The following is a 27,598-nucleotide window of genomic DNA, read 5'->3' on the forward strand; positions in this document are numbered from 1 at the left end:
AATTGGGGCAATCGGCCAGATGTGTAACCGAAGCCCACTTCCACCCCAAGTATTCTTACACTTGTTTATGCACACTGAATCTCCAGTCTAAACACTAACCTGGATTTTACTGACATTCCACTAAAATGGAACCATATGCAGCATACCGGTGCACGCTCAGGCAATCTCTAGTAAACTTTTAATTTAATTCAGTGATATAAATTTACAACTTCATAAAATAAAAATGAAACATTTATTGAACTGTATATCTCAACAGTTACCCCCATGCTGGAAATATAAGCTTATATTTCCAAGAGAAATTGAATCAGTAGCATCTGCAGCTCAAAAAAGGCAAGATGGTGCTTTTAAAACACAATTGAAACCCTGCCCTTTTGTATATTTGTGTAAATCAACGTACATCCCAAAGGACTGGATTGGAGTGCCACAACTGGCATCGTTCCTGTTTTGACCACCCTGGTTGATGTTACTAAGTTGCACCAACCTAACTGTAATCAATGTCAGTGGATCCCCAATCTTCAGTAATAGTGTTAGTTTACGTCAGGGGTCTTCAAACTTGGCCCTTTTATGACTTGTGGACTTCAACTCCCAGAATTCCTCAGCCAGGCACGCTGGCTGAGGAATTCTGGGAGTTGAAGTCCACAAGTCATGAAGGGGCCTAGTTTGAAGACCCCTGGTTTACGTGGTCAATAGGTGTTAGTTGTGGTTCTTGTAGAAATGAATGTTTTGCCTATTTCACTTGTGTTAAAAATCCTAAGCCACAAAGTACATTACGCTGGAAACAGAACAAATTACAAAAGCCGTATCAGTATTTTTCCGATGACAGATTTTCACACATGCATTTACACAGGTTGTAAAACAGATATGTGAATACCAAATAAGCTCACTTCATAATAAGGACAGCTTATTCTATAGCCATGAATAAGAATTTGAAGAATTGTTGCTTGATTTGGAACTCATATGTCCTTGCTAAGCAAGTAGAAACTGATGTACATATGCTTACTTGGACTCAGAAGACTGAGCTTAACTCCCGTGCCTGAGTCACTCCCCCCCCTCCAAATTGCAACTGTTCTCTAAATTGTGACCCTGGCTTCATGCCAATAAAAATACTACTCCTACGGAAACCAAAAGAGGAAGCAACCTAAGAAAATAAGTTAAAAGGAACTTTATATGATTAAAACCATTAAATAATATCATATTGGATAACCCTATCAAAGTTCATTTTTTCTCAACATGTAATCTTGAACAGTAATCAGTCAGAGTGGTCCTTTCCTTTCCTTCCCTTCCCTTCCCTTCCCTTCCCTTCCCTTCCCTTCCTTTCCCTTCCCTTCCCTTCCCTTCCCTTCCTTCCCTTCCCTTCCCTTCCCTTCCCTTCCCTTCCCTTCCCTTCCCTTCCCTTCCCTTTCCTTTTTCCTTCCCTTTCCCCCACAAAGAATGGCTATTTTTTTAATGAACATCAGAAGCTGGGAAGGCAGTGAACTGTGCACCCAAATTTGAGTCCAGCTATTTAATTAACCTTCTTTTCAAGATGTCCAACATGTACAGGATTATCACAAAGTAAGCCAGATTTTTCCAAAAACAAATCCAAGCACCAGCTCTTCATCTCTAAACTTTTAATTAGTTTAATTTTATCGCTTAATTACATTAATCCAACCAGAGTAAATATTTCCACATATTGAAATCTGTTCGTACAAGTGGTTTTTCTTGATCTTGTTTAAGGGAAATGAAATGTTTGTCCTTAGTGCAGAAAAAAACATGCCCCAGAGATGGAGGAGAAATTCATTCCATCCAAATTCCTAGATAATTTATTCAAATAAACTTCCAAAACTGAAGCACAAATTTCAAAGGAATTCCATGTCAATTATGTATTTATGAGGAATTTTGCAATGAGGTTGCCACCTCAGTTGTGCTCAAAAGCCGTCCACTCAGATTATGCATTGTGTATTGTTTATGTATAATAGACAGTGGCTCCAACTCATCCAGATAATCTCCTTCAACTCAAAAAAGCCTGTTCTTTCGGAATTACTCTAGTATCCAATATGTGGCAGCTGCCAATATTTTCCAATAAATGGAATCTACGGTCCTTCTTGGCGAAAATGTTGACTCAAATATATACAGGTGGTCCTCCACTTATGATCATAGTTGAGCCCAAAATTTCCAGACAGTTGTTAAGGGAGTTTTGCCCCATTTTACGAGCTTTGTTGCCACAGTTGAGAAGTGAACCCCTGCAGTTGTTAAGCTAGTAATATAGTTGTGAAGTGAATCTGGCTTGCCCATTGATATTGTTTGTCAGAAGCTTGCAAAAGGTGATTGCATGACCCCGGGACGCTGTCACCGTCGTAAATATAAGCCATTTGCCAAGTGGCTGAATTCTGATCATGTGACCACGAAGATGCTACAATGGTCATAAGTGTGAAAAATGGTCATAAGTCACTTTCTCCAATGCCGTTGTAACTTCAAAGAGTCACTAAATGAAAAGTTGTAAGTTGAGGACTACCTGTACATTATCCATCAATCTAGAATCCATTTCACTGCCATTATTATTACAGCTGCCACTGTGATGTTTACTGTTTCTATATGTTTCAGATGGACCCTAGTGCAGTTCTGATGAACCTTTTCATGCTTTCAGAGAACAAGAGGAGGAAGGGAACAGGACTGTGCTCTGCCCCTTAGTGCTTGTGCGTCCTGCTGGCAATGCCCCCCTCCCATGAACTGAGTTCATTTCCTCCAAGGGGGTCCTACACAGACACACCTATATGTACATAGGGACATTTGTGCAGTCTGGCATTCAGTGTGACCAGGGTTTTAGTCTCATTCAAGTCTTTGTGCATTCTGCTGCACTCGTATAGGTATCCATTTTATGTGTTAAGCACATAAAGTGTATTTTGTCTGTTTGTATGCTTGATTCAGTATAGCCCAGGGGTAGGCAACCTCGGCTCTTTTATGACTCGTGGACTTCAACTCCCAGAATTCCTGAGTCAGCCACGCTGAGGGGAAAGGGAGAGGTTTCCAAGCTGAGCCATGCCGGCTCAGGAATTCTGGGAGTTGAAGTCCACGAGTCATGAAGGAACCATAGTTCCACCATGCTGGCTGAGGTATTCTGGGAGTTGAAGTCCACGAGTCATGAAGGAGCCATAGTTCCACCATGCTGGCTGAGGAATTCTGGGAGTTGAAGTCCACGAGTCATAAAAGAGCTGAGGTTGCCTACCCCTGGTATAGCACATAATGTGAGGCTATTATTCAAGTTGTTCTAAAATCCATTATTATTATTTGCTATGATTACTTTGATTACTTTACTTTAATGGCAAGAGTCAGCTGAAAGGAAGAAAAAGAACTCTGCAAGCTGCAGTGGAAAAAAAAGAGTTTAATTTTTAATTCCTAATGAATTTGTGTTTGTGTTTGTTGTTAATTATCTTTGGATTAAAATATCTCAGAAACATTAAGGTAAGAATGCTAGGAGTAAATTAAAAGAACTATTCACGAATCAGTCAAACTTCTCTCTAATTTGTTATTAAATGATCATGTAATTAATCAAGTGTCTGTACTTGCATTATGTTCCTTGCCTCTGGCAAGAGTTCCAGAGGAGAGTCTGGAATAAAAGCAATTGTTGATTCAACAGACTTCTTGTTGACAAGCTGGTGTTCAATTATAATAGTAACGTTGTTGCTTCCAAAGGATTGTTTCCACAGTGATATAATCAGAAGCAACATGAGTAGCCTATTAATGTGTGGAATACTCTGTTGGCTTCTTCTCCTTTTCTTCTTCTTCTTCTTCTTCTTCTTCTTCTTCTTCTTCTTCTTCTTCTTCTTCTTCTTCTTCTTCTCCTTCTTCTTCTTCTTCTCCTCCTTCTCCTCCTCCTCCTCCTCCTCCTCCTCCTCCTCCTCCTCCTCCTCCTCCTCCTCCTCCTCCTCCTCCTCCTTCTTCTTCTTCTTCTTCTTCTTCTTCTTCTTCTTCTTCTTCTTCTTCTTCTTCTTCTTCTTCTTCTTCTTTCTCCTCCTCCTCCTCCTCCTCCTCCTCCTCCTCCAGGTCATAAAGTATTTTTCAATTTCTCCAAAACTCTTTATCAGATTGGACTTAAAAAACATTGGGAAAGGCAGCAATCTCATTGTTCTCCAATTAACGTCCCAAAATTCAAGATGGATAACAGAGCTGTTGGATATTGCTCTTATTTAAACACTGTTTCCAAACCTTTATTGGAACACAAAGATCCTTTGAAGCACTATCAGAGAGTGAATATGAAAAGCAGACCTGAGGGTTAATTTGAAGGTGGTGTACTAGGTTTAAAAAAAACAACACTCTATAATTTTCAGAGTTTAATGTTCTGTTTTCAGATTGGATCCAGACCCTGCAATTTCAAGAGAAATGTGTATCTGATAATTGAACCTATTAGATTATTTCATACAATACAGAAATCTGAACAAATTATTCTATGCTACCCGCCACTTTCCTAATCCAGACTGGAGGAGCAGGATCAAGCAAGATAAAATAAAAACATAATAAAAGCTTGCCAATTTCTGATTCAGGTAGTCCTCAACTTATAACCATTCATTTAGTGACTGTTCAAAGTTACAGTGGTGCTGAAAAAAGTGACTTACAAACACTTTTCAGACTTGCAACCATTGCAGCATCCCCGTGGTCATGTGATCAAAATTTGGGCACTTGGCAACCTGTATTTATTTATGATAGTTGCATTGTCCTGGGGAGGGTCATGTGATCATCATTTGTAACCTTTCCAGCCAGCTTCCAACAAACAAAGTTAATGGGGGAAGCCAGATTCATTTAACGACTGCATGAATCACCTAACAACTGCAGTGGTTTGCTTAACAACTGTGGCAAAAAAGTTGTAAAATGGGATGAAATTGGCTTCCTTGCTTGGTAATAGAAATTTTGGGCTCTTGTGGTCATATGTTGAGGGCTACCTTTACTCACAAGGTGGATAAGAGGTCTTTAATTTTCTTTTTAATCATTCAATGGCCTGGAACTTTCTCTTAGCTAGGGTATTTCCCAGAAATTTATGGAATGCCAAAGCAATCATGCATGCTGTATGGCAAAGCTGGCTGAGGAATTCTGGGAGTTGAAGTCCACAAGTCTTAAAGTTGCCAAGGTTGAGGACCCTTGCTTTATGGACATTCTAGGAAGTAACACTCCTGATGCACATCAGGAGAACATTGTGCACCCAGAAAATACTTTTGTGATTGTATCAATGTCTGAATCAAAGAGGTGTTAAGATTGCTCAGCTTGTTTACTGAGAACAATATATCAAACATCCTTAATGGTAGCCAAGTTTACCCCTGCATATTTGAAAGAAATGTCATCATTAGAGTGTGAAATTATATCAAGAATTCCTCAATGGGGTCTAAGGAAAGTGCTTTGGGGAAAAAAAAAGAAGGTGGAGATTTACTTCTGACTATGGTTTGTTTGGTGGGTTCATTGTCACATCCTGGCTGCTGCAGTATAAAACTCTTTGCTGTGTTTGAGGGACATATCCCCTAAGTCTCATCTCCAACCACTGCTAAGCCAGCTATTCTTGTTCCAGTTTAAAAGGGGAACTTTCCTTCTTTTCCCAACATGAAACATTCCATGAAGAATGGATGACACAATGGATTATGGAGATGGTGCTGTAAGAAATGGTCCAGATGGCCCAGCAAGTACTGCCGAAACACACCTTCCCTATCCAGTTGTTGGTCCATGGCCTTGGCTATTTTCCCCTTAGTTGTGAGAAAGACTGAACACCTGATTTTTGTCTCTTAGCCTTGAAAGACTGAATTCTATGGAGATTGATAGATTCATCGCACAAGAATCCAGTAATGGGTACATTTTGGGTGAGTGTGTGGGTCTGTGTGCTGGGTAAGATTACAAAGTAGGCAAAATATATGATAAATGCACATTCACAAACACAATGGGAGATGAGGGTTTGTGAGAGAGGAGACCGCTTCCCTGACTAACATAGATTCACGGAGGAAATTGGTTTCAGTTGTTGGAAGCTCTAGAAATACAGTAACACTGAAAGCTCTCCAGTTCCAACTTCTCTGCTTTATATCTCAAACCACACTCTTCCAAACACGTAGGCATACTTCTGGGATGGGGATGCTTTGACATAAGTATAAATATCTTCTGATAGGTTGACCACAAGGTTGACCATCATCATTTTGTGGGATGATAGACCTTCTCCCAGTAGATAGAAGGATAGAGGAACCTGCCTCGAAACTTCCTGGTATGAAATTGTGCAAGGACAGCAGAACTGCCCAGCTTCCTTGCTGAGGCTCAGTGAAGATTAGGCTATAGTTGCAGCATAATTGTCTACATCAGTGTACTTTCCTACTGACTCAAAAGCCCTATATCTTTCACGTTCAAGACTTTTATCCATCTTCTTTCTAATATGTAGACTTAAATCTTAAATCTTCAAGCATTGCATTTCTTCATAGAAAAAAAAAATATTGCCCTTGGAATAATTTTGGGCAAATTTCCCCAGACATGAATGGAAACTTATTTGCCAGAGAACTAAATTGCAGATTTATATCTTGTGCATTGCAGTAATCATTTATTTATTTATTTATTTTAATTCCATTTATATCCCGCCCTTCTCCGAAGACTCAGGGCGGCTTTACAAACTTAGCAGTAGCCTTCATTCTATGTATATGCCTGCTTATTAGGGCTTTCACACACACCCCAAGCGGCATTATTACAAAGTCAGCTTATTGCCCCCAACAATCTGGGTCCTCATTTTACCTACCTCGGAAGGATGGAAGGCTGAGTCAACCTTGAGCCTGGTGGGATGCGAACCTGCACTAATTGCAGGCAGCTGGTGTTACTTAAGGAGGCATTAGCCCACTGCTCCACCAAGGCTCTTTTTTAATCATGCTGTTAACCAGAGCACCAATTCCCAGTCACCATCCTCTCAATATGGTGAACTCTTTTTCATGGCAGCTACCATACATGCATCCGAGGTCCCTTTGTTCATTCATATGATGGGCTTAGGTAATCACTGACATGGCAGTAGCTAACAAAATTAACCGCTGCTCATTCAGGAGTTTGCCTCTGTGCTCAGCATACCATTTGAGGTAGCACGGTAAGCAAGGCACACTTAAATTTCTAACGTCCTTAACATTTTAAGTTCTAACTGCTCTTACAGCCACATGCAATTCATTATAATTGAGTACTTTTTGACCCAAGCTTTCCTTTGAAAAGGGAGAAGCAGAATTTGTAGATAATCAGCTGGCTGGGTTTTGCTAACGAAGGCAGGGGAAGTAGAATGCTTAAAATAGTCACTCTGTGAAACTCGTGATAAAAAATACTAGTCTTGAAAAGTTGCAGGAGAAAGAGCGGCAAGAGGCAGATAAAAAGGAAGGCAGACCAATATCTAGCAGCTGTTTGCTTTTAGTCACTGAGGGCTTAGCATCATAGGGTTGGAAGGGACCTTGGAAGTCTTCTTCCTCCTGCCCACATCAAGAGATCTTATGTCATCTTGGACAAATGGTTGTCATTGGAATTTGAGAACCCACAACTCAGAGGCAAGCTGTTCCATGGATTAGTTGCTCTCTCTGTCACAAAATTTCTCCTCAATTCCAGGTTGGACCTCTCTTTAATGAGCTTCCACCCATTGCTTCTTGTCCTACCCTCAGGAACTTTGTAGAATAACTTGACCCCCACCTCTTTGTGGTAGACCCTCATGAACTGAAGACAGCTATCATGTCACCCTAATTCTTCTCTTTGTTAGGGTAGACATAAATCACTCCCTTAACTGTTCCTCATATGATTTATCCTGCAGACCCCTGATCATCTTAGTTGTTCTTCTCTGCACACTTGTTAGGGTCTCAGTGTCTTTTTTGTATCTTGGTGACCAGAACTGGAATTAGTATTCCAAGTGTGGCCTCACTAGTGCAATATAAAGCCATACTATTACTTCTTGTGATCTTGATGCTATCCCTCTCTGTTAATGCAGCCTAAGACTGCACTGCCTTTTTTTTGCAGCTGCAGCCCACTGCTGGTTCATACTTGAGTGGTGGTCCACTAGGACACATAAATCTCTCCCACAGTTACTATTCTTCAGCCAGATACTGCCTCTTCTGTGATTTTGCTTTCCTAGGTGCAGGATTTTTCTTTTCTCACCACTAAACTGCACCTTGTTAGCAAGGGTCCAATGGTCAAGACTGTCAAGTTCCTTCTGAATCTCCTCTAAAGTGTTAGTCATTCTCCCTATCTTGGTGTTGTTTGCAAATTTGATGAGCTCTCCTTCTATTCCCTCAGCTAGATCATTCATGAACATGTTGAAGAGCACTGACCCTAAAAGAGGTCATGATATCATATGATTCCCAACTTGCAACCCCCTGATGGGTTTCCAACTGACTTTGTCAGAAGACAGCTGTGAATATTGCAAATGGTGATCATGTGACTGAAAGACACTGTGATTGTCAGAAATGCAAGCTAGATGCCAAGTACCCAAATCACAATCATGTGATAGCAGGGGCACTGCGATAGCCACAATTCATAAATCTCGTTTTTAGCACTATTGTAACTTTGGACAGTCACTGAATGTCCTGGCTGATAAATGCACCTCAGATTTAAAAATGTCTTTTCCAAGATCCATCCTTGTGCTATTAATATTTGCATGTATACACAAGATAATTAAGAAAGAATAGGGAAGAGAAGATGGAGTTAGGCACAATTGAACTTTTGTTATTATTTCACGCCTAGTTTGAGAGTTGGGTGTATTGAAATTTGAAAAGAACACAATGAAAATCCATGCATACAATTCAAACATGTCTTCTAATTAAACAAGCACATAACCTGCCCAATAACAATGAATTAAACACCTGTGGTCAGAGAGTTGGGTGGCTTATAAATGTAATATGTTTGGTTGCACAGACATCCAGATGTTTAGATTGTATTTGGCATAGCATGCACAAATATAATGGACAATTTCTCACTGAGCAATTGATAGACCCACTAAAAAGCTCTTTTTTGAAGCAGATGTTTGGCCAGTTGGTAAACAGGTGCTCTAGGCCATGTTAAATTAATTTAAATTAATAGTCACTAAAACGCTTAACTAGGAAAATAGGAGAAAAATCTGATTAAAGCAGCAAATCAACTGAGGTCTGGAGACTCTTTGATGCACAGCAGGTATGCCACACAGCTTTATATTTTGACTAAAGGTTATTATGAATTTACTTCTTTTATTTGAAACCCCAAAAAATTCACACACAGCAAAAGCTACTTAGAAAGCCAGCATCCTGAATATTAATGTACTTAGAAAGAAATTAGTAATGGATGGAGTTTCAATAAAAACTATGGTGTCGGTCTTCTAACATAGTTTTTAGTATAATCTATAAGCCTCCTAGAGTCACCTTGTAGGGGAGATGGGTGGCATAAAAATTTGATTGAGAGAGAGAGAGAAAGGGTGTTTTTCCAAGCAGGTCGTGGCTTCTGAAATCTAGCAAAGCTCATATCATACATAATTCTTTGTAAACTTCTGTAAGCTGTTGGTTAGAGTCTTGGAGGATAAAATTAGTCCTGTTCATTATGCCTTAAACCTTACAATTTGGGGAGTCCAGTAGAGGGCTAGTGTCAGGTCAAATTCTTTTGAATGCCTTTCCATTCTCAGTTTGAGGATGTGGTCAAAAGGTGCTTGGTAGAGTTTGTTCACTCAGGTATTTTCTTTCCCCTGGCCTCCCATGTTTATTACATCTAAGGCAGGGGTGGGCAAGAACAGCAATTTTACGACCTGTGGACCTCAACTCCCTGTATTTTGGCTGGCTCAGGAATTCTGGGACTTGAAGTCCCACAGGTTGCAAAATTGCCGTATTTGCACACCCCTGATCTAAGGGAATGGGCTGTCCTTTGATAGACCATGAAATGTATAAATTTGTCTGTACATGACTCTTAAAAGAGGCCATTGTGACACCACTTTTTTTTGGGGGGGGGGGGAATTGCAGGACCCAGGAGACCTGAATCACTTTTCTCTTGTGACTAAGGTGCCTTTCTTAAGTAAGGTGTTTTAAAAGTAATGGCTGAATCTGATCAAATCCATTCATGGCTGAAATTAGATTTCCAGATCTCTTTTAATTAGAATTTATTTGTTTTTTTATACTGAAAACATTGTGGTCACACTATGGGATGAATTTTGCTGGGAAGGAAGGAGTTTTATGATCTTGTTAATTTTGCTGAGCCTCTCAGCTGTTTTCTGCACCATCCTTCAATAATGAAGTTTTTTCTGAACAAAGGATTTGTTGACACAGCTTTGTAGTAATCCCACTCAGAGCTGGATAGGTTTTTCTAGAAGAGGGCACTAGGGAATTTCTGCTCTACTCTGTGGTGTTTATACTGTGGGGTTCTGCAAGGCTCCGTTTTGTTCTCCATGCTGTTTAAGATTTAATGTGAAGTTACTAAGCAAAATCATTCAGAGATTTAGAGTGACATCAGTATGTGGATGACATTAAACTCCATTTTTCCTTTTCATCAGATTCCGATGAGACAGTAGAAATGCTGAATTAATGCCTACAGTAATGAACTAGATAAAGGTCAACAAATTGAAGTTCAATCTGGACAAGGTAAAAATGCTTTTTAGTGGATGGTTTACTTGTCCAGGTCAGTGATGTTCAGCCATTTTGGAAGACATGGTATTCCTCCAAAGGGGTCAAAGCTTATAGATTGAGGGTGCTTTGAGATCCATCTTTACAATTAGAGGTTCATGTTCTCTGGCATGAAGTACCTTTTACCAGGTTAGGCTGCAGTACCAATTATGGTCTTACTTAAATGAAAATAGCTTTGCTACAGTAATCTTTTTCTTCTGGGAACATCTTATGAGGCTGCTTTAGAAGATCTGGAAGCTTCAGTTAGTACGAAATACTGGAGCAAGAGTATTGGCCGAGATGATGAAAACATTACACCAATTTTATCCAATTTTCACAAGCTCCCATTTGTTTCCTCTTCCAATTCAAAGTGTTGGTATTGAGTTATAAAGCTCTTCAGGGCTCAGGATTATAGTACCTGCTGTTTTTATTGTAGCGTTTGGTGGTGTTCTACTTTATGTTAGAAAGTACTAGTGTATGAAGTCAGCTTCCGAAGAGAGTGTTAAGATGCTTATCATTATAACAACCTTCTGGAATCAGTCACAAACCCTGTCTTAGTGTTTTTCAGGAATAGCCCTCATAGAAAAGATTATTATTAACTAAAAAGCCAGGAGAATGAATCAGTTTGATCATATCAGAATGATTTAGAAATATTTGCTGTTAATGAATCAATCAAAACTGAAAAAATAACTTCTTTACCAAAAGAGTGTCCTAAATTTTCAGAGGACAATTCAATGATGCTTATTTCTCCCATTCCCCCCCCCTGGGTTTTAAAAGTCAGAATGGGAGACTTTTGAGAAGTAAACTGCTCCCATTCCTACCTTTAAAAAACCCAAACCCTGAAAAAACCCTAAACAGGTTCTTTTGGGTGTGTGTGTGTGTGTGTGTCTGTCTGACTGTCTGTCTGCCTGTCTGTCTGCACAGGTGTGTTGAGTAGATATTCCCTAGCATCATATTTTGAGAATGTAACTATTATGTCCTGCCTTAGATATGAAAGCCATCTGGGTGACCTTGAACCAATCACTCATTGCTCAACCCACCTCACAGGGTGGTTGTTGTTGTTGTTGTGGGAAAAATAGGACGAGGAAAGTATGTTGGATATGTTGCCTGCCTTGAGTTATTTGTAAAAATAATAAAAGCAAGATACAAATAAGCAAATACATAAATAAATATTATGGGATTCCCCCATACAACTATTCCCCTCAGTATATACATGGAAAATAGGCCAGGAAAATAGCATGAATTAATAATATTGAAAAGTTCTGAAAAATCCAAGAGGGACACATGCCCTTTTTCAGTTCCAAGAGAGACCAAAGGGTTTTCAGTTCTGTACTAAGACCTGAATCCAGATTGGAATGTATTATGGCAATGGGTTTCCTCAATAGTCCTCCTGCCTCTGCAGAAATATGGTGCCTCACCAATATTTTCAACATAATGAATGAAAAGGTGACCTCTACCTTTAAAATGTTCTCCAACATAATAGCAAAAAGCAGATGAAATGTATGCATAGGATATAGGTAGAACGAGTTATTACCTCCGGAGGTCCACAAAATGCTTCTATTTCAGAGATAGCCACATCTTCATGCATATTTAAATCCACCTGGACTCACAGCTGAGGAACCTCAATGCAGCAAGTGCCTCCAGCAAGCCCACTCAGGAAGCAAGAAGGTTAGTAGAGCTACAGAATTTTCATTTCCCTCTGATCTTAATTCTTATCAGCAGATGACTGCTTTCTGGATATTGCAGTAAGAGGATTGTGAATCCTCTTGCTGTTGTTTCAAAGCAGAAAATACAGTGATTTGGGGTCCTTGTCACTGCTGATAAGCCCAGCGGAGTGCAAGCTATGATATGCTGATTCCCCACTTCACACAACCAGGTTTCAGGATCATGCCAAGATCATGTTATGCCAGTGATCCAGCTTTTAATTTAGGTCAGAAAAGAAGTATCCAGTGTCCCCATTCTATATCAGATCTGAGATGATAGGTAAATAATAACAGTAACTTATTTTGCAGGATCTGTCCAAATCTTGTCTGTTGGAGAAAGCGTCAGAAAACAAAGCTTTCTGTAATGTGGTGATAATAGCTTATGATATCTTAGAAAGTTCAGGCCACCTTTTCTAGTTTTACAAACTGATTGTTTCAAGTATCACTTTTTTTAATTCTTTGGACTGTGTCCACAAGATTACTGGAAAAAAAGTTATTTAATTTCTCAACCAGAAAGAGGGGATGCTAATCATCTGATGTTCAGAAAGAGATCAAATACCCAGCTTTTCTGAAGAAGGCACTTTACATACAGGGAAAAAATGGGTATGAGGATAGTCTTCTTGGTGTTGTCTTTTGGCAGCCTTCTATTTATTCCACTGCACAAGTCCTCTTTCCAGTGCTTCCATTCTTGCTGAGGACAACCAGACACTCCTGAGTTGAATCAACCTCAATGCCATTGACTTCTCACCACGCTGCATACTTTTATGAAGTAAAAAAAGAAAGACTGCTATTTTCATATTCCAGTATTTGTGTCCTATCTCGGTGCTGCCTGTACTATAATAATTAGGTATCCACTGTCGGCAGTATTTTTTACTCCAATAAACAAAGGATGGCAGAAAATTGGATAGACTTGGAGGGAGGTTATACCCTTCAGGAGCTCTTTCCCGCCATATTAACAAGATGACAAAATAAATATTTTTGGTAGGAAAGCATATCCCCATATCTATCTCATTTGCCAGAGAAGCGAAGTAAAGGATCCATTTGTGTTTTCCCCTCAAACAAAAGCAGCCAAGTAGGAATTAAATACACTTTGTCATACCGCTGACTCAGCAAAATGATAGCATCTTCCATCACTATGCATTACTACATCTGGCTCCACTTTGCTGAAAGCTAAGGCTCGACCTGAGGAACTTCCCTTCAGCGAGGATAGATTACTCAAGCAGTAAGACTGACACCACTCTAAATAAGTGTTTAGAATTTCATAAAACAGAATGCAAAGGGAACTGCAACAACTTGATGTTGTCTCCACCCTGCTTCTGTCCATGGCCTTATTCATGTCACAACTATAGACTATTTCAAATGGAATAGCAAACTGTCCTGTGGCTTGGAGCTCTCATAGTAGAACAGTCTCTCTTTCAAGGTAAATCAGGGGTCTTCAAACTTGTCCCTTTTATGACTTGTGGACTTCAACTCCCAGAATTCCTCAGCCAGCATGCCTGACTGACGAATTCTGGGAGTTGAAGTCCACAAGTCATAAAAGGGACAAGCTGAAGCTTCCTGAGGTAAATGAACTGCCTTAAACCTTCAGGTTCTACTGATTGTTTGACAGGGTTATCACAGTGAGTTCTGGGCTAGATCCACATCAAGCCTTCCTGCACCTTCAAAAGCATCTTCAAAGTTATATCAGCATATATTCACACTAGTGCTGAATCCTAACTACATTAACTATTTATGAGAAACTGTCATTTCAAGACCGAAAGAGATATGTTTTGCACCAATAATTTGCAGAATGCAAGCTTCAATGTATCTAGTATGATTACCCCTTTCTTTGTTTCACAACAGATTAACCTACTTACCATTGGTAACATTTTGCCTTATGGGTTACCAAGGGCCCCAAGCCTTTTGTGTAAATATATGACATGTGCAATTTTTTTCTATGTCTCCAAAGCATCATTTTGTCCCCTTATTTAAATGTCTGGTTCTTAGTCATATATTCTCACCAAAAGCTATCCTGCTACATAGCTCAAGGACTTCTGCTCCTAGAATCTCTCAACCCATGGATTAATTATGAGAATACCTCTTTTCTTCCTCAAAGATTACTCCATTCAGATAGGCAACTGTAGATACTAACAGAGGAGAAACTTTCTTCTGTTTGTTACCAATGTGTACTTTGGGTGTTTCCGCACAGTATTTCCTCTTTAACAAGCTGACACCATCCTACAACTGCTGGGCCTTAGGGCAACTGCCCTTCAAATGTCTGTTTCATTTATCTGAATGTGCCCCCTCCAGGTATGGTCCATCCACTCTACTTTTCTGAACTTGGATGTGACATCTCCTCTTCTCCATTCCACTCTACATCTAGGAATCCCTCCACTGGTGGCTGTTCTCAGACAATCTTTCTGGAGATGTTCCCTTTATGCCTTTCTTCATGATGCATGTTTTCACTACAGTAGGGAGCACACCTCTGTGTCATCTGCATCAAATGTATAAAACACTGAAAGCGTGGAGGGCAACTTTAGCTTTCCAAGACTGTCTGTATGGTCAAACTGTCCAGATTATATTGCAAAACTGGAAATGGTCTCAATCAAATATTCCATAAGAAATGTACCTCTTGAAATCCAGCTGGGACAACTGATTTATTTGCATCGTAGAGCAACAGGAAAATTCTCACTTTTTTCCCAGTAGAGCAGGATAAATCTCCAGGGTCTTCAGTGATGCTTTTATTTTCTCTTAAAATGGATGTCCGTTTCATATTTCCTTGGATTGCTGTCAATTGATGAAGATTGACAAAAGATTTTTTCAACTGCATTCTTATCACACTTTTGTGGTCTTGGCAACCATTTTCCACAGAGTGGACACAGTCAATATTGGAAGTGTCTATCTTTTGTACTCTTGACTGCTGAATAAAACCAACACATGTATTGGGAGGGAAAGGAGGGGGGAAATTAGGCTGTTGAAATCTCAACAATTGGACTATACTGATTTCAGATGTTATTTTATACAAACAAGAAGCAATGGTTGGAAACTAACCAAGGAGAGAAGGAACCTGGAACTAGGAAGAAATTTCCTAATGGAATAACTTACCTTTGTGGATGCTCCATCACTGAAGGCCTTCAAAAAGAGATTGGACATCCATTTGTCTGTTGGACTAGAAGACCTCCGAGGTCCCTTCCAATTCTATTATTTTATGTTCATCTACCAGCCTACCAAAGCAGAAACTTTTTCAGTTCCTTAGCCCATGACCTTTGTGTGAACAGGTGAAGAGCTTGTTCTTTGGATTGATAAGTAAGCAATGCCCAAGTGTCCAAAATCAGAATCTCTGTCAATATTGAATATACAATTATCTCCTCTTTTTCACCTGCTGGGAATATCTCTGCCTTGTGAGCTGATCCAATAAATTTTCTGTCCATCAAGAGGAAATTTTCTTTGCAGGTCTCAATTTCCTTTGCCTTACAGCTTTGAAGATTTGGTTCCCAAACCCTATTGGGAACAAGCAGAAGGATTATATATCACAAGGGCTTCTTATGTGGCTGAAGAGAAGTAACTTGAAGAATTCACCTGGAAACAACAATTTAATCCCATCCCATATCAGATCCATCTTATGTTGGCTTTTCTGCTGCACCTGAAACAACAAGATTTGTTGTCTTTTCTATAAAGTAATATCTTGTGGTATTTTCTTGTTTCCTTTGTCAGGAATTACTTTTCTTTTTTCTAAATTGCTGATAAAGCATTTCATGAAGGCCTTGTGCATTTCTATCATCCAGCATTCCTGACATTTCAAGCTTGGAACCTCTTGTTTTCATCATGTTAAGATTGAAATATTTTGATTCCCATTGCTACATCCTGATTTAGTTCTTCTCAGGAAAAGTAGAGTTTTTGGGAGCCATATATTTGTTTGCCGTGTTGGAGAACTGCGTGATTTATGAGGGACTCTCTCAGTCTCTTTTTTCATTGAATAACATCATTTCTTGCACAGATATTTATTTCCAAACCTGGTTGCAGTTTTCTACTTGAATCAAAACATTAGATTACCTATCTTTTTCCCAACTGCCCAACAATGTTGGAAACATTATTTCATCCCTTGGATGTCTTTCAACTTCTTATTTCTTTTACCTCTAGTGTGCAGCAGTGTTTCACGTGACCAGCTTTTTTTATTATTATTTTGCTTCTAGGATGCATCTAAAGGGTACGTTTTTCTCTCTGATAATTTTGTTGTGAACTAGCCAGACATCTGTGCCTCCTTCTGATCTGCCTTTATTTTATAAGTGTGGTGGCAGCATCAGCAGCTTTCTTCCAGTTACTACCCTGCAGAAGCTGTCCCAAGTTGCCAAATGGGTTCAGCCTTTCATCACTGTACAACTCTACATATTGAACCTCCCACCTCCACATAGATGCAACCTTTGGAAGAGACATCCTCTTTTCTGTCATTTTGTCTGATGTCCAGACAAAATTCCAGGTAAGAAACATGTTACTCACTAACAGCCCATTACACTCAGTTATATCTGTGTATCAAAGAGACCGTGATGAAGTGGAACTGGTTATCTTCCTAACTGCAGTTCTTTGATTAGTCATATGTGATTTCAGAAAACTTGCCATCCTATCTGTTTTGTTATCAGATGTACCACCTGGATCTCCTTTGACAGTAAAGGAGTTTGATGGAGACATGGTATGTGTGAGGTGGGATTCCCTCTGAAGGTACTATTCCAGAATCTGAGTAAATGCTTAATCAATGAGTGTAAGAAACCAGCTCATAGATGCATATCCATAAACAGTTCCTGAAGCTTGCAATGGTGGCAAATATCTGTAGCTTGGGTATAGGATGAGGGTGGAGGTTTGTTCTCCGAACCTGTGCGTTGCTTTGTGAACATTTTGTTACCAGGCTACGTTACATCTTCAGCAGAGTTGAGGGGATATCGTTGTCCCTCTATTTATAAGGGCTTTGTGTGGTTAGTGGGTCTTGTGGGGAGATCACATCAGGTGAGGTTCTTGTGAAGCCCAGACATCTTCGTCAGCTGTTGTGTTTCACACAGCTTTCAAGTCATGTATCTTTATTCTATTTTCTTCATTTTATGTGACCATGGGACTGATTGTATCCAGTTCATCTGCATAAAATGCAATTTAATTCTGAGTCAGTGAAGATCAGATTGCTTAGGGACTTCTGGGATGTAGTTGCAGCACCTTATAGATCGTTGCTTTTAGTATGCGTAATACCTATGGCGTTCACTCAACCAAATTTAACGAAAATCCTATCATCTCGGGATCAATAATCAATAATGAATTAATTGTTCAATTCCTCTTTAAACACTTAAGGTTGGAAGAAACCTAACTATAATCAGGGGTATCTTAGTAAAATGTATTGATTGCAAAGGACAGTTTAAAGGTTAGCTAAATGAATAAGCATTTTCAAGCTAATCGTTTTTGGAAACTCAGTTTATTACCCCTCAGAAGGAAGGCTTCCTAAATCAGAACCATTCATTGCCTTATTGACATGTATTCTGAAGGGAAAGCATAACTGTATTTGTATCTGCACGGCTTTTCACCCAGAGGACGCTTTTGATCTGGACTGATCTTGTATCACTTGCTGAGAATCATTTCCCTGACTACTGTACAGGTAGTGCTCGACTTATAACCTGGTGTTTAGCAATCGTTCCAAGTTACAACAGTACTGAAAAAAAGTGACTTACAACCATCACCCCACATCCTCATAGTCATGTGATCCCAAAACGGGCACTTGGCAACTGTCATGTATTTAAAATGCTTGCAGCGTCCTGGAGTAATATCATGTAGCCAGCTTCTGGCAAGCAAAGTCAATGGAGCAAAGCTGGAATTGCTTAACAACCACATTATTCACTTAAGTGCAGTGATTTGCATGGCAAAATAGGGTGTAAATTGAGCCACGACTCACTTAGCAGAGCAAATTCTGGCCCCAGTTGTGTTCATGGTAGTCAAGGACTACCTGTATGTCCTTAATACTGACATGGAGCCTTTTCAGGAATAAAGTGAGAATAAGTTATCATTTTTATCAGAAATTTGGTGATCAGCCTATCTGCAGATTAAGAAAAGCCCCTCAATGTACTTTATTCTTCTAAAACAGGGGTGTCAAACTCGCAACGTCATGTGTTGTGTCATGACGTATCATGACTTTTTTGCCATTGCTGGCAATGAGGTGGGCGCAGTTTCGCTCTGACGCATCTGGCCCATGGGCCGGCAGTTTGACACCCCTGTTCTAAAATAAAGATAAAGGTAAAGTAATGCATCTTGTAGCCCTCAGAATAAATTCACAGATGCAAAAGCATGGCATTTTCAATATATTTACTTGTCAGTAGCTCCTGTTGAGTAAATGTTAAGCATGTGCCATGTTTAATTCTTAAACATTTTTTTTAAAAAAATATGTTTTATTAAAAATTGTCGTAGTTAAATGTATTGCTTAGTTATGTAGCCCTCAAATGTTTCATGCAGCTGTACCAGTGTTTATTATTCCTTTGAACTACAAAATCATTCCTGATTTTCTAGGTCTACAAGTCTTCAGATTGCTTGGATTTGTGACTCCAAGGGTTAGGTTACATCTTAAACTATATCTGAAGTTTTTCTTCTTTCATTATAATTCTAGAACTTCAACTCATACAATCAGAATGTGCAAAAAATAAAAACAAAAGTAAAACAAATACTTCATACATTGTTAAATTATGGAAATTGTTTCCATAGGGTGTTGCAATACTATTACATTTGATTATCCCAGTGTATCTCTGGTAGGATCTGTTATTTCCAAGAAAAGATTCAACTCATTTTGATGATATCTGAGATATATGGAAGGAGATCGTTCTTTTTCTGCCCTTGTTAGATTAACCATGTTGCCATAATGTTTTTGTGTATAATGTGCTGAGTTCTGGATCGATCAGCTGATTTATATTAGGAGCCATTGACTTCTAATTAGCCATTAGTGTCATAACCCTTCTATGGAAACACATCCATTGGAGTGATTGGGAGCCAGTGAATGCATTGGGCCAGCAGAGCAAGCATGGAGATATTAGCCTGTAACCATCAGATTTGCAGAACTTGTATTTGAGCCAAATTACTCAAAACATCTCAGAGGAGCAATGGTGTTACTGGATGTAACCAAGAGGTATCAAAGCTCATGAAATGTGCCTGAGAACAATGACCTCCTTGGGAATCACTGTGGCTTCCAAATACATTTGCATTCTGAGCTGAATTAGATGCATGCCTGTTTATTGTCAGAGGACTCCTAAGAGCTTTTGCATAAAAGCTTACCTTAGGTTGAAAATTTAGTAATGTAGCGGTGGCTCAGTGGGTTAGGACACTGAGCTTGTCGATCAGAAGGTCGGCAGTTTGGTGGATCAAATCCCGAGTGCCGCGTAACAGAGTAAGCGCCTGTTACTTGTCCCAGCTTCTGCCCACCTATCAGTTCGAAAGCGCGTAAAAATGCAAGTAGAAAAATAGGGACCACTACGGTGGGAAGGTAACAGCGTTCCGTGCTAGTCATGCCGGCCACATGACCACGGAGACGTCCTCGGACAAGCGCTGGCTCTTCGGCTTTGAAACGGAGATGAGCACCGCCCCCTAGAGTCGGAAACGACTAGCACGCATGTGCGGGGGAACCTTTACCTTTACCTAATGTAGCACCAAAAACATTGTCCATACCTTGTGCCTAGTGCGTTGTTTCTCAACCTTGATAATTTTAAGATGTGTAGACTTCCACTCTCAGAGTCCCTCAGAGTTTTGGGAGTTGAAGTCCATAAATCTTTATATATAGCTAGATATTTTTTTTACAGTGTTAACAGATAAACACAAAACAATATAGAAGAAAAAAAAAGAAATAAGGCTAAAGAAAAAGGCTTGAAAAAAAACTATAAAGCAAAGCAAAAGTCAAACAAAAAAATAATACTTATAGAAGCAACTTCCGATCTTATTTATAACAGCTATCAACATACAAAGTTCTTAAAGATGTTAAGATTGAGAAACACTGGCCGACTGATCAGCTATTGGAAATCCTTGGACTCTTCACTTTTCATTTCTTGTGCTTTTGGAATGAAGCAAGCAATGTGCCTTGGAGAAGGATTTTTTTAGTTTTATGAGGGGTGGACCTATTCTCCAAAGCACCTAAGGGCAGGACAAGAAGTACCAGATGGAAGATCATTAAAGGAAGCTGCAACCTAGAACTAAGGAAAAATTTTGTGACAGTGAGAACAATTAATTAGTGGAGCAGCTTGCCTGCAGCAGTTGTGAATGCTCCATCACTGGAGGTTTTCAAGAAGAGACTGGGCAACCATTTGTCTGGAATGGTATAGGGTCTCCTGCATGAGCAAGGTGTTGGACTAGAAGACCTCCGGGGTCCCTTCCAATCCTATTATTGTATGTTCTAAGTCCGTGGTGGCGAACCTATGGCACAGGTGCCATAGGTGGCATGCAGAGCCCACGCATGTCATCACCCAGTCCTAGGCCTTCAGCTGGGTTTTATAAAACCTTTTCACTTTCAGCCTCTGCTGCCATGTACCCCCCAAAAAAGGTTCAATTAATCAACTTCTCGTGGGGGAAAAAAAGTTCTCACAAAGTTGGAATTGATTGATTGAACTTTTTAGTCCCACCCAGTCTGCAGCTACCACTGCAGCCATACCCACCCAATTGGCCACACCCACCCAAAGGGCCACGCCCACCCGGCACCCGATGATACATAAGTGGGTTTTGGGTTGCAGTTTGGGCACTCGGTCTCTAAAAGTTTCGCCATCACTTTTCTAAGTGATCGTATACTCCACATATATAAATCTTCCTTTCCTGACACTGAGTTCTGCTCTTTTCATTTTTATTATGATTCAAATGGTACCCTCTAAACTTAGGCCAGGCACTGAATGGGATGCTTCATTTTGCTCAAGGGGCTTCCTCAGAGCTGTCCTACGAAATGTTTGGTGCCAGGACATGGTATATAAGCACTGATTGACCAGGGTCCACAGTATTATCAAGGACTCTACACATCCTCTCCATGACCAGTTTTCATTGTTACCTTCTGGGTGGAGGCTTTGTGCCATATAGTATCAACCCTGTGAACTCTCAAGACTCTTTTCTGCTATGTTTTCAAAATGGATTGTGCTTAATATCTATCTCAATCTCTATCTTTACCTCTCTCTCTCTCTCTCTCTCTCTCTCTCTCTCTCTCTCTCTCTCTCTGTGTGTGTGTGTGTGTGTGTTGTTATCATTTTTGTATAACTTGGCATTTTTGGATGCTGCTGTTATTATTATCTTTATTATCCTTAGGATGGTGACATTGTTGGTGGGTTTTTAAGAGCGGTGAATCGAAATTTCATTTTAATGTGTGTCATTGTGTATACAGGAAGATGACAATAAAAGTTATCTTATCTTAAAGGTTATCTTATCTACTAGAAGGGTGCACACAATCACATCTCCCCAAGGTCTGGGATAATATCCAGGTCTTCAACTGTTTTTGGCCAAGTAGTTGCTCCCCTGGCCTTCTCCTGTTTTCTTCATCTGTAAGTATCTGCATAGAAAATATTCCAGATAAAACAGTGTGTCTGACAGAAGTGAGATATTGGCAGCATTGAGGAGGAGCACTTTATTTTTTGAGTTGAAACACTTTTTCTAAGCAGACCATTCCAGTGATAGGATCAAGGTGTGTGTTTGGAAGCAATGTGATAGCATTTCACACAGGCTTAATGGTATGAACATCAGAGGGTTTTTGTGCAGGATGTGGAACATGCTTAATAAACCCTGACTACAGAAGGTTTTTAAAAAATAAGTAATAGCTTCATCTTGTTGAGAAATAGAGGGGAAAGTCACATCCATTGTATATCTGAAGATGACATTTTTAACCTTCTGTTAATAGGAGATTCAAATGACATAGTGAGTAAAGAGTGAGGAAAACATGATTTGTGTATAATATTTGTACACCTCTTTTAGCTAAAACTGCAAAATTAAGGATTCCTAATTAATCAGAATGTCATTTTGGTCTTCTTAACAGAACAATTGGCCTTAGGTTTCAAATTCTCAATCTGTAAAACAGACTGTAGAAGGCCTATATATTCCCTCAAGGACTGTAGAAGGGAGACTAATTAGAGTAATAATTAGAGATGCTAGGCTGAATCAACCCTTTTCCCCCTATCAAAATTCCCAAGCCCTGTATAGGATGAATTTGTGCTGATTGATCCTCTGACTCATCCACAACTATTTCCCCCAACTATTATAGGTGTTGTGCAGGTCCTTGATTTTCTTAATTGTTGTTTCTTGCTGGCACTATGATATCCAGTACAGAGAATTCATTAGAATGTTGGATTTTGGCTGAGGAAGACCACACTCAAATGTCTGCATGAACAAAAAGGTTGTAGAGTAACCATGGGCTCATTCCTGTCTCTTTGTTAGTATAAAGAAAGGGAGGGGGGAATTTATACACTAAGCTTCTTGGAGAGAAACAGGATTTTAAACCATGCAATTAGGCAAAAGTTAGAGTAAATTTAGAAGTTCCAAAAGATTGATGCCTATTTGAAGGTCAAATTCATTAGTCTAAGCAAGTGAAAATCGGAATAAAGCTGAAACAGCCATTCCAGTCAACCAGTCTCTCTCTCTCTCTCTCTTCGCTCTCTCCCTCCCTCCCCTTCCCTCCTATGTGTGTGTGGGTGTGTGGGTGTTTGAATTGCCCTTTGGCCATGTGCATACGTATTCAGCAGCACCTTACATCTGTCAAAAGGCTAGATCCGTTACCCTTCTGACAATCACAGCCACTCTTGGATGTTTTCCGGATGCTCACTATTTAAGCAAGTTTGCTGGGCGTAAGGGACAATTGTGAGTACAGATTCTCCCAATTGTTTCCTCTCCTTTCAGATGCATCAGAACAAAATGTCCAAGCTTGTAGTCTATGTTTCACTGTGTCCCATGCTATGGATGGAAGGAAGCCAGTGGGAGAGTTCATTATAGTGTACTAAATTAGCCAATAAGCCTGCATGCATTGTGCAGCGGAAGTATTTGGGCAGCTCCTGTTCCTCAGTGACAGCTGCTTGGCACCAAATGTTGTAATTATCAACTCAGAAAGAGAGAGGCATTTGGAGAGAGAGACTAAGAACGGCAGCTAGTACTGAAAAATTAGGATGTGATCTGCTTGCCATTAGACTTAACATCATATTAGGAATTATCCTATCTGTTGAACTTCCGGTAGATTCTCAGTCATTGCATCCCAGGAGCAAATATTAGCCTTCCTTTATAATAAATCCAGCACTTCTGTATTTCTGCTAGATGGTCTTTCCTTGGCCCTTAGCAGAAAAGTCAGTGTCTTGCACTTACAGCCTGCTGCTCCTTCAATTCACAAAACATCTGAAGGAGAAAGATGTTTGCCTAGATATTGTGGTGCAACTAACAGTCAAAGTTTATCAGCCTTCTCCCACCTGGTGTGGTCTAGATGTTTGGGGACTACAACTTTCAGGGAATTAAGTCCCAATACATCTGGAAGGTACTGAATGCTACAGAAAAGAAAGCCAGCTAAATCAGCAAATAAGATTGGTTCAGGTCTTCATAGAAAACAATTAGTTCAGCAAAGCTTAGTCTCAATTAAATTGGAAAACCTGAGCTTACAACTGGAGGTTTAGTTTGCTCTGTGATTAGGCTCCCTTATTCAATTTAAATGTGGGATGTTTGATTTTGGAACCATTTTTACAAAGATCATGGATAAACAAATAAGCTAGCTTTCCTTATCTTATTATTGCAGTATCCTTTGCACAACTATAGACTCTTCTCATTATCTTAATGGCACGCAGCAGTAGCCAGGAGACAACAATGACTCAAAGGCACAGCAAAACAACAAAACAAAACAATAACAACAACAAAAAACAGACCCAAGGAGCATGAAGTCCACAAGTGATAAAAGGGCCAAGTGTGAAGACCCCTGTCCTAAATCTTATCTATTTTCAAAAAGGAGACTTCAAAGAAAACGGTGAAACCAAAGTTTAAGTCTATTAGTAATAAGTTCCTTTAGTAATCTATTGTACAAACTCCTTTAGAAATATTGGCCCATCTTCTTTCTTATCTCTATCTCTCCCGGTTTTTTACCGTGAACACAACTGTAAATCTTATTTGATAGAATGAAATGCCTTCTTTGTCCTACTTGTTGAATGAAACAGACAGAGTAAGAGGCAGTTTAAGAAGAGCAAGAGATCTGAGCCACAGAGAAAGCTGGATTCAATTAAAAGGGGGCATACTTTGTCTTCACCCTTATATGAAATCCCCATCCCTCCCCCCCAGTTAATAAAGAGAAACAGTTGTTAAAGGAGCTAAAAAATGATTGTGACATATGACAAATGTGCTTTGTTTTCCTCCTTTTAATTTATTTCCTGAAGTCCACAGGATCAGAGATGTCCCTAGATGATTAACCGTCTTGGTTCTATAAAAAAATGAATACCTTTCTGTAAAGTTATTCCCGATATCTTTTAGGAGTTATTTCAGCACCACAGTTGTCTTCTTCATTGACAAGAAGACAACTGTTAATACAATTAATGCAAGTTGAATAGTGCTGGTTGGACTAAAGATCAGTCTACTCACATTCCTCATCCTCTGCAGGGCCCATAATAGGCCCAGAAGGAGAATATGGGGCTTTTGTTTCCCAGGGACCACTATTCAGAGACATGGTTCCTTTGATTCTTGAAGTGTCATAGCCATTAGGATTACCTGCCATTGGGTTTTTTTTTTTGGTCCTTGATTAATTTATCTAATTCTCATTGTAAATCACCTGAGTTGGTGGTCATCACCACATTGTTCTGTACCAGCCTACTACCGGCCCTGCAGAAAAGGCAGGGACAACCCCTTTTACAAAACGGCAAGAGGCTGGAACTAAGCCTGCCAAATTTATTAACATAAAGCAAAGAGAGCAAACACAAACCATGAAACAGGAGCTATTCAAACGGTTGCCTTCAGCAAACCAGCCCTCCCACACATTCCCCTTTTAAACAGTTCAGGGCGTGGCTTCTCTCTGCCTCCTTCCGAGGTGCCCCATTGCCTTCCTCTGTTTACTCCTGATTGACTGCCTCCTGCGTCGGGTGTCCTTGAACAGGGCCAGCTGTGGGTCATCTTCATCCATGCTGTCAGGCTCACACAGCTGGGTCTGCGTCGTGACCAGATGGGAGGGGCCTGGCTGAGGGCTCTGCGGAGCCTCAATACTATCCTCAGCAAGGTCTCCAACACCCCCCTCCTCCTCCTCTGAATCATCCGACCCAACTGCCGAACCCACAGGCTGACCCTGAATCACAACACACATTTTGTATTAACTGGAAGAAATCCATCTGGGGTTTAGATCAATGTATATTGACCTTTTGAAAGTTTTGGGTGAAGATTAAAGCAGTTGATCTATACTATATATTTCTATAGATTCTATACAAGTATATCATGTATAAAATAGTTTTACGATTATGTGTTTATTTGATCACTTTCTTTCCTGCATTGTAAGTTTGGGTTTACCAGTTAAATTTATTTTTATTAACTATTGCTTTGGCATTCTTTGAATAGTTGGAGAGGTTTGTTTTAAGGTGGAAGGATGTATCTTAGTGACTGATGTTATGATATTTGTTATTTTTATGGTTCTTGACCATTTTGATTTGATTTTGAAGAAACACAAATTAAAGTCTGAGTAAAAAACAACATACAATGCATGCAGTCCTTGACAGGTAGGAAATAACACTTTCTGTGACAGTTTTCCTAACCCAGCATGGCCCAAGTTATACCACATGTATAGGATCTCTGCAAGATCTGTGAAATCTCCTTTCATGACCACCCAAGGAGTTCAGAAAGACTCAATCTGGACAAAGCTGGCATTGTTCCATTAAATACCGACACAAATACTCCTAAGTATTTGTTACTTGAAGTTGTCATAGTGGTATATATGAGCATAAAGATGAATAAGGAAATAAAGCAAATTACCTGAAAAGATTATAAGGTCATATGGTCCAGTAATGTTAATAAAAAGATAACCAGGCAGTTGTAAGAAATTGATTGGCTGATTGATTGAATGAATACTTTATTTGGCCAAGCATGATTAGAAACATAAGGAATTTGTCTCCAGTACAGAGGCTCTTGATGTACATGCAAAGGAACAGAATTATCATCATCATCAATCATCATCATCCCAATAAGAAGGGGAAGTAAAGAAGATGATGATGATGATGATAATAATAATAATAATAATAATAATAATAATAATAATAATAATAATAATAATAATAATAATAATAATAATAATAATAATAATACAGCCATACTGCAAATTATTTGAAGACAGCCTGTTTTGAAGTAGTAAGCCCAGCTAAGGTGTCTTATCCAGTGCTGGAATAATTCTGAACTTTGACATTCTTTAAACTTTATCATTTTCTCTTCACTTTCCTGTCTTTTTTTCACACCTTCTTTCCTTTTCTTTTCATTTTACACCTTTCACAATGTCTAAATGAAAGTACAAGAAACTAGTTAAGGTTTTAAGGTTGGGAGCAGGTACTTGACATTTTCTCCAGCCATGCGGGACTCACTTGACTGGAGTCACTTTCTGGTTGTCTGAAATTTTATTATATTCAATATTAAATTATATTCACCATTTTATATATTGGACTGCTTTTTAATGAGGTATGGGTGATTGCTTTTTTATTAATGTTTATTTTTGCTGCACTTCATCCAGAATCACACTGTTTGAGTTGGGCTGCTATATACATACTGAAAATAAATATATAAGTGAAATATTAAAATGAATATATTTATTTTATGTGATTTTTGTTTTGTTTTTTACCACCTTGGGTTCCATCTAACATCTTCTCAAAGTAATGCTATGTATTTCACAATCTTTTGGCTGCTCCACATTACAGCCATCTTGTTTCCTTTTAACAAAAGTTGAATCCTCTTAGAGTTATTGTCTTTAATGATATGTAGAGTTGTTTAACTTTAAACAACTCAATAGAAGACTATTCATTTTCATCTTTTTTTAATAATGAGAAGAGGCAAAACCTAGACATCTCACTTTCTATGACCCATTTCAACAGGACTTGGCAAACCCAGATAGCAAGCTTCATTTAATATGCTGTAAGCTCCTGCTATTGACAGTCTAACTAGAAATTAATGACTGATCCTCACTTTTTTACCTTACAGTTGTGCAGCATATCAAGCGCCACAATATTGTCCTCAAGAGGGAGCTGGGAGAAGGAGCCTTCGGCAAAGTCTTCTTGGCTGAATGTTATAACCTATGTTTTGAACAGGATAAGATCTTGGTTGCTGTGAAGGTAAAAAAAAATATCCTATAGACTTTTGTTATACACCAGTCAGTTCTGTTTCTCCAGAATAAACTAT

The 27,598-nt window shown here is 39.3% G+C and overlaps 1 protein-coding gene across 1 annotated transcript in view; it reads left to right on the forward strand.

Annotated features, from left to right (window-relative positions):
• NTRK2 (neurotrophic receptor tyrosine kinase 2) overlaps positions 1-27,598 on the forward strand; it is a gene marked incomplete at its 3' end in the record, with an annotated part of 190,785 nt that overhangs the window by 119,944 nt on the left and 43,243 nt on the right. Inside the window, exon 14 of the mRNA XM_083355860.1 lies at positions 27,401-27,531. Within this exon, the coding sequence (XP_083211986.1) occupies positions 27,401-27,531 (131 nt within the window). The remainder of the gene's footprint in view (positions 1-27,400; positions 27,532-27,598) is intronic.

Source organism: Vipera ursinii (genome assembly GCF_947247035.1).
Source record: "Vipera ursinii genome assembly, chromosome: 2".
Taxonomy (NCBI): domain Eukaryota; kingdom Metazoa; phylum Chordata; class Lepidosauria; order Squamata; family Viperidae; genus Vipera; species Vipera ursinii.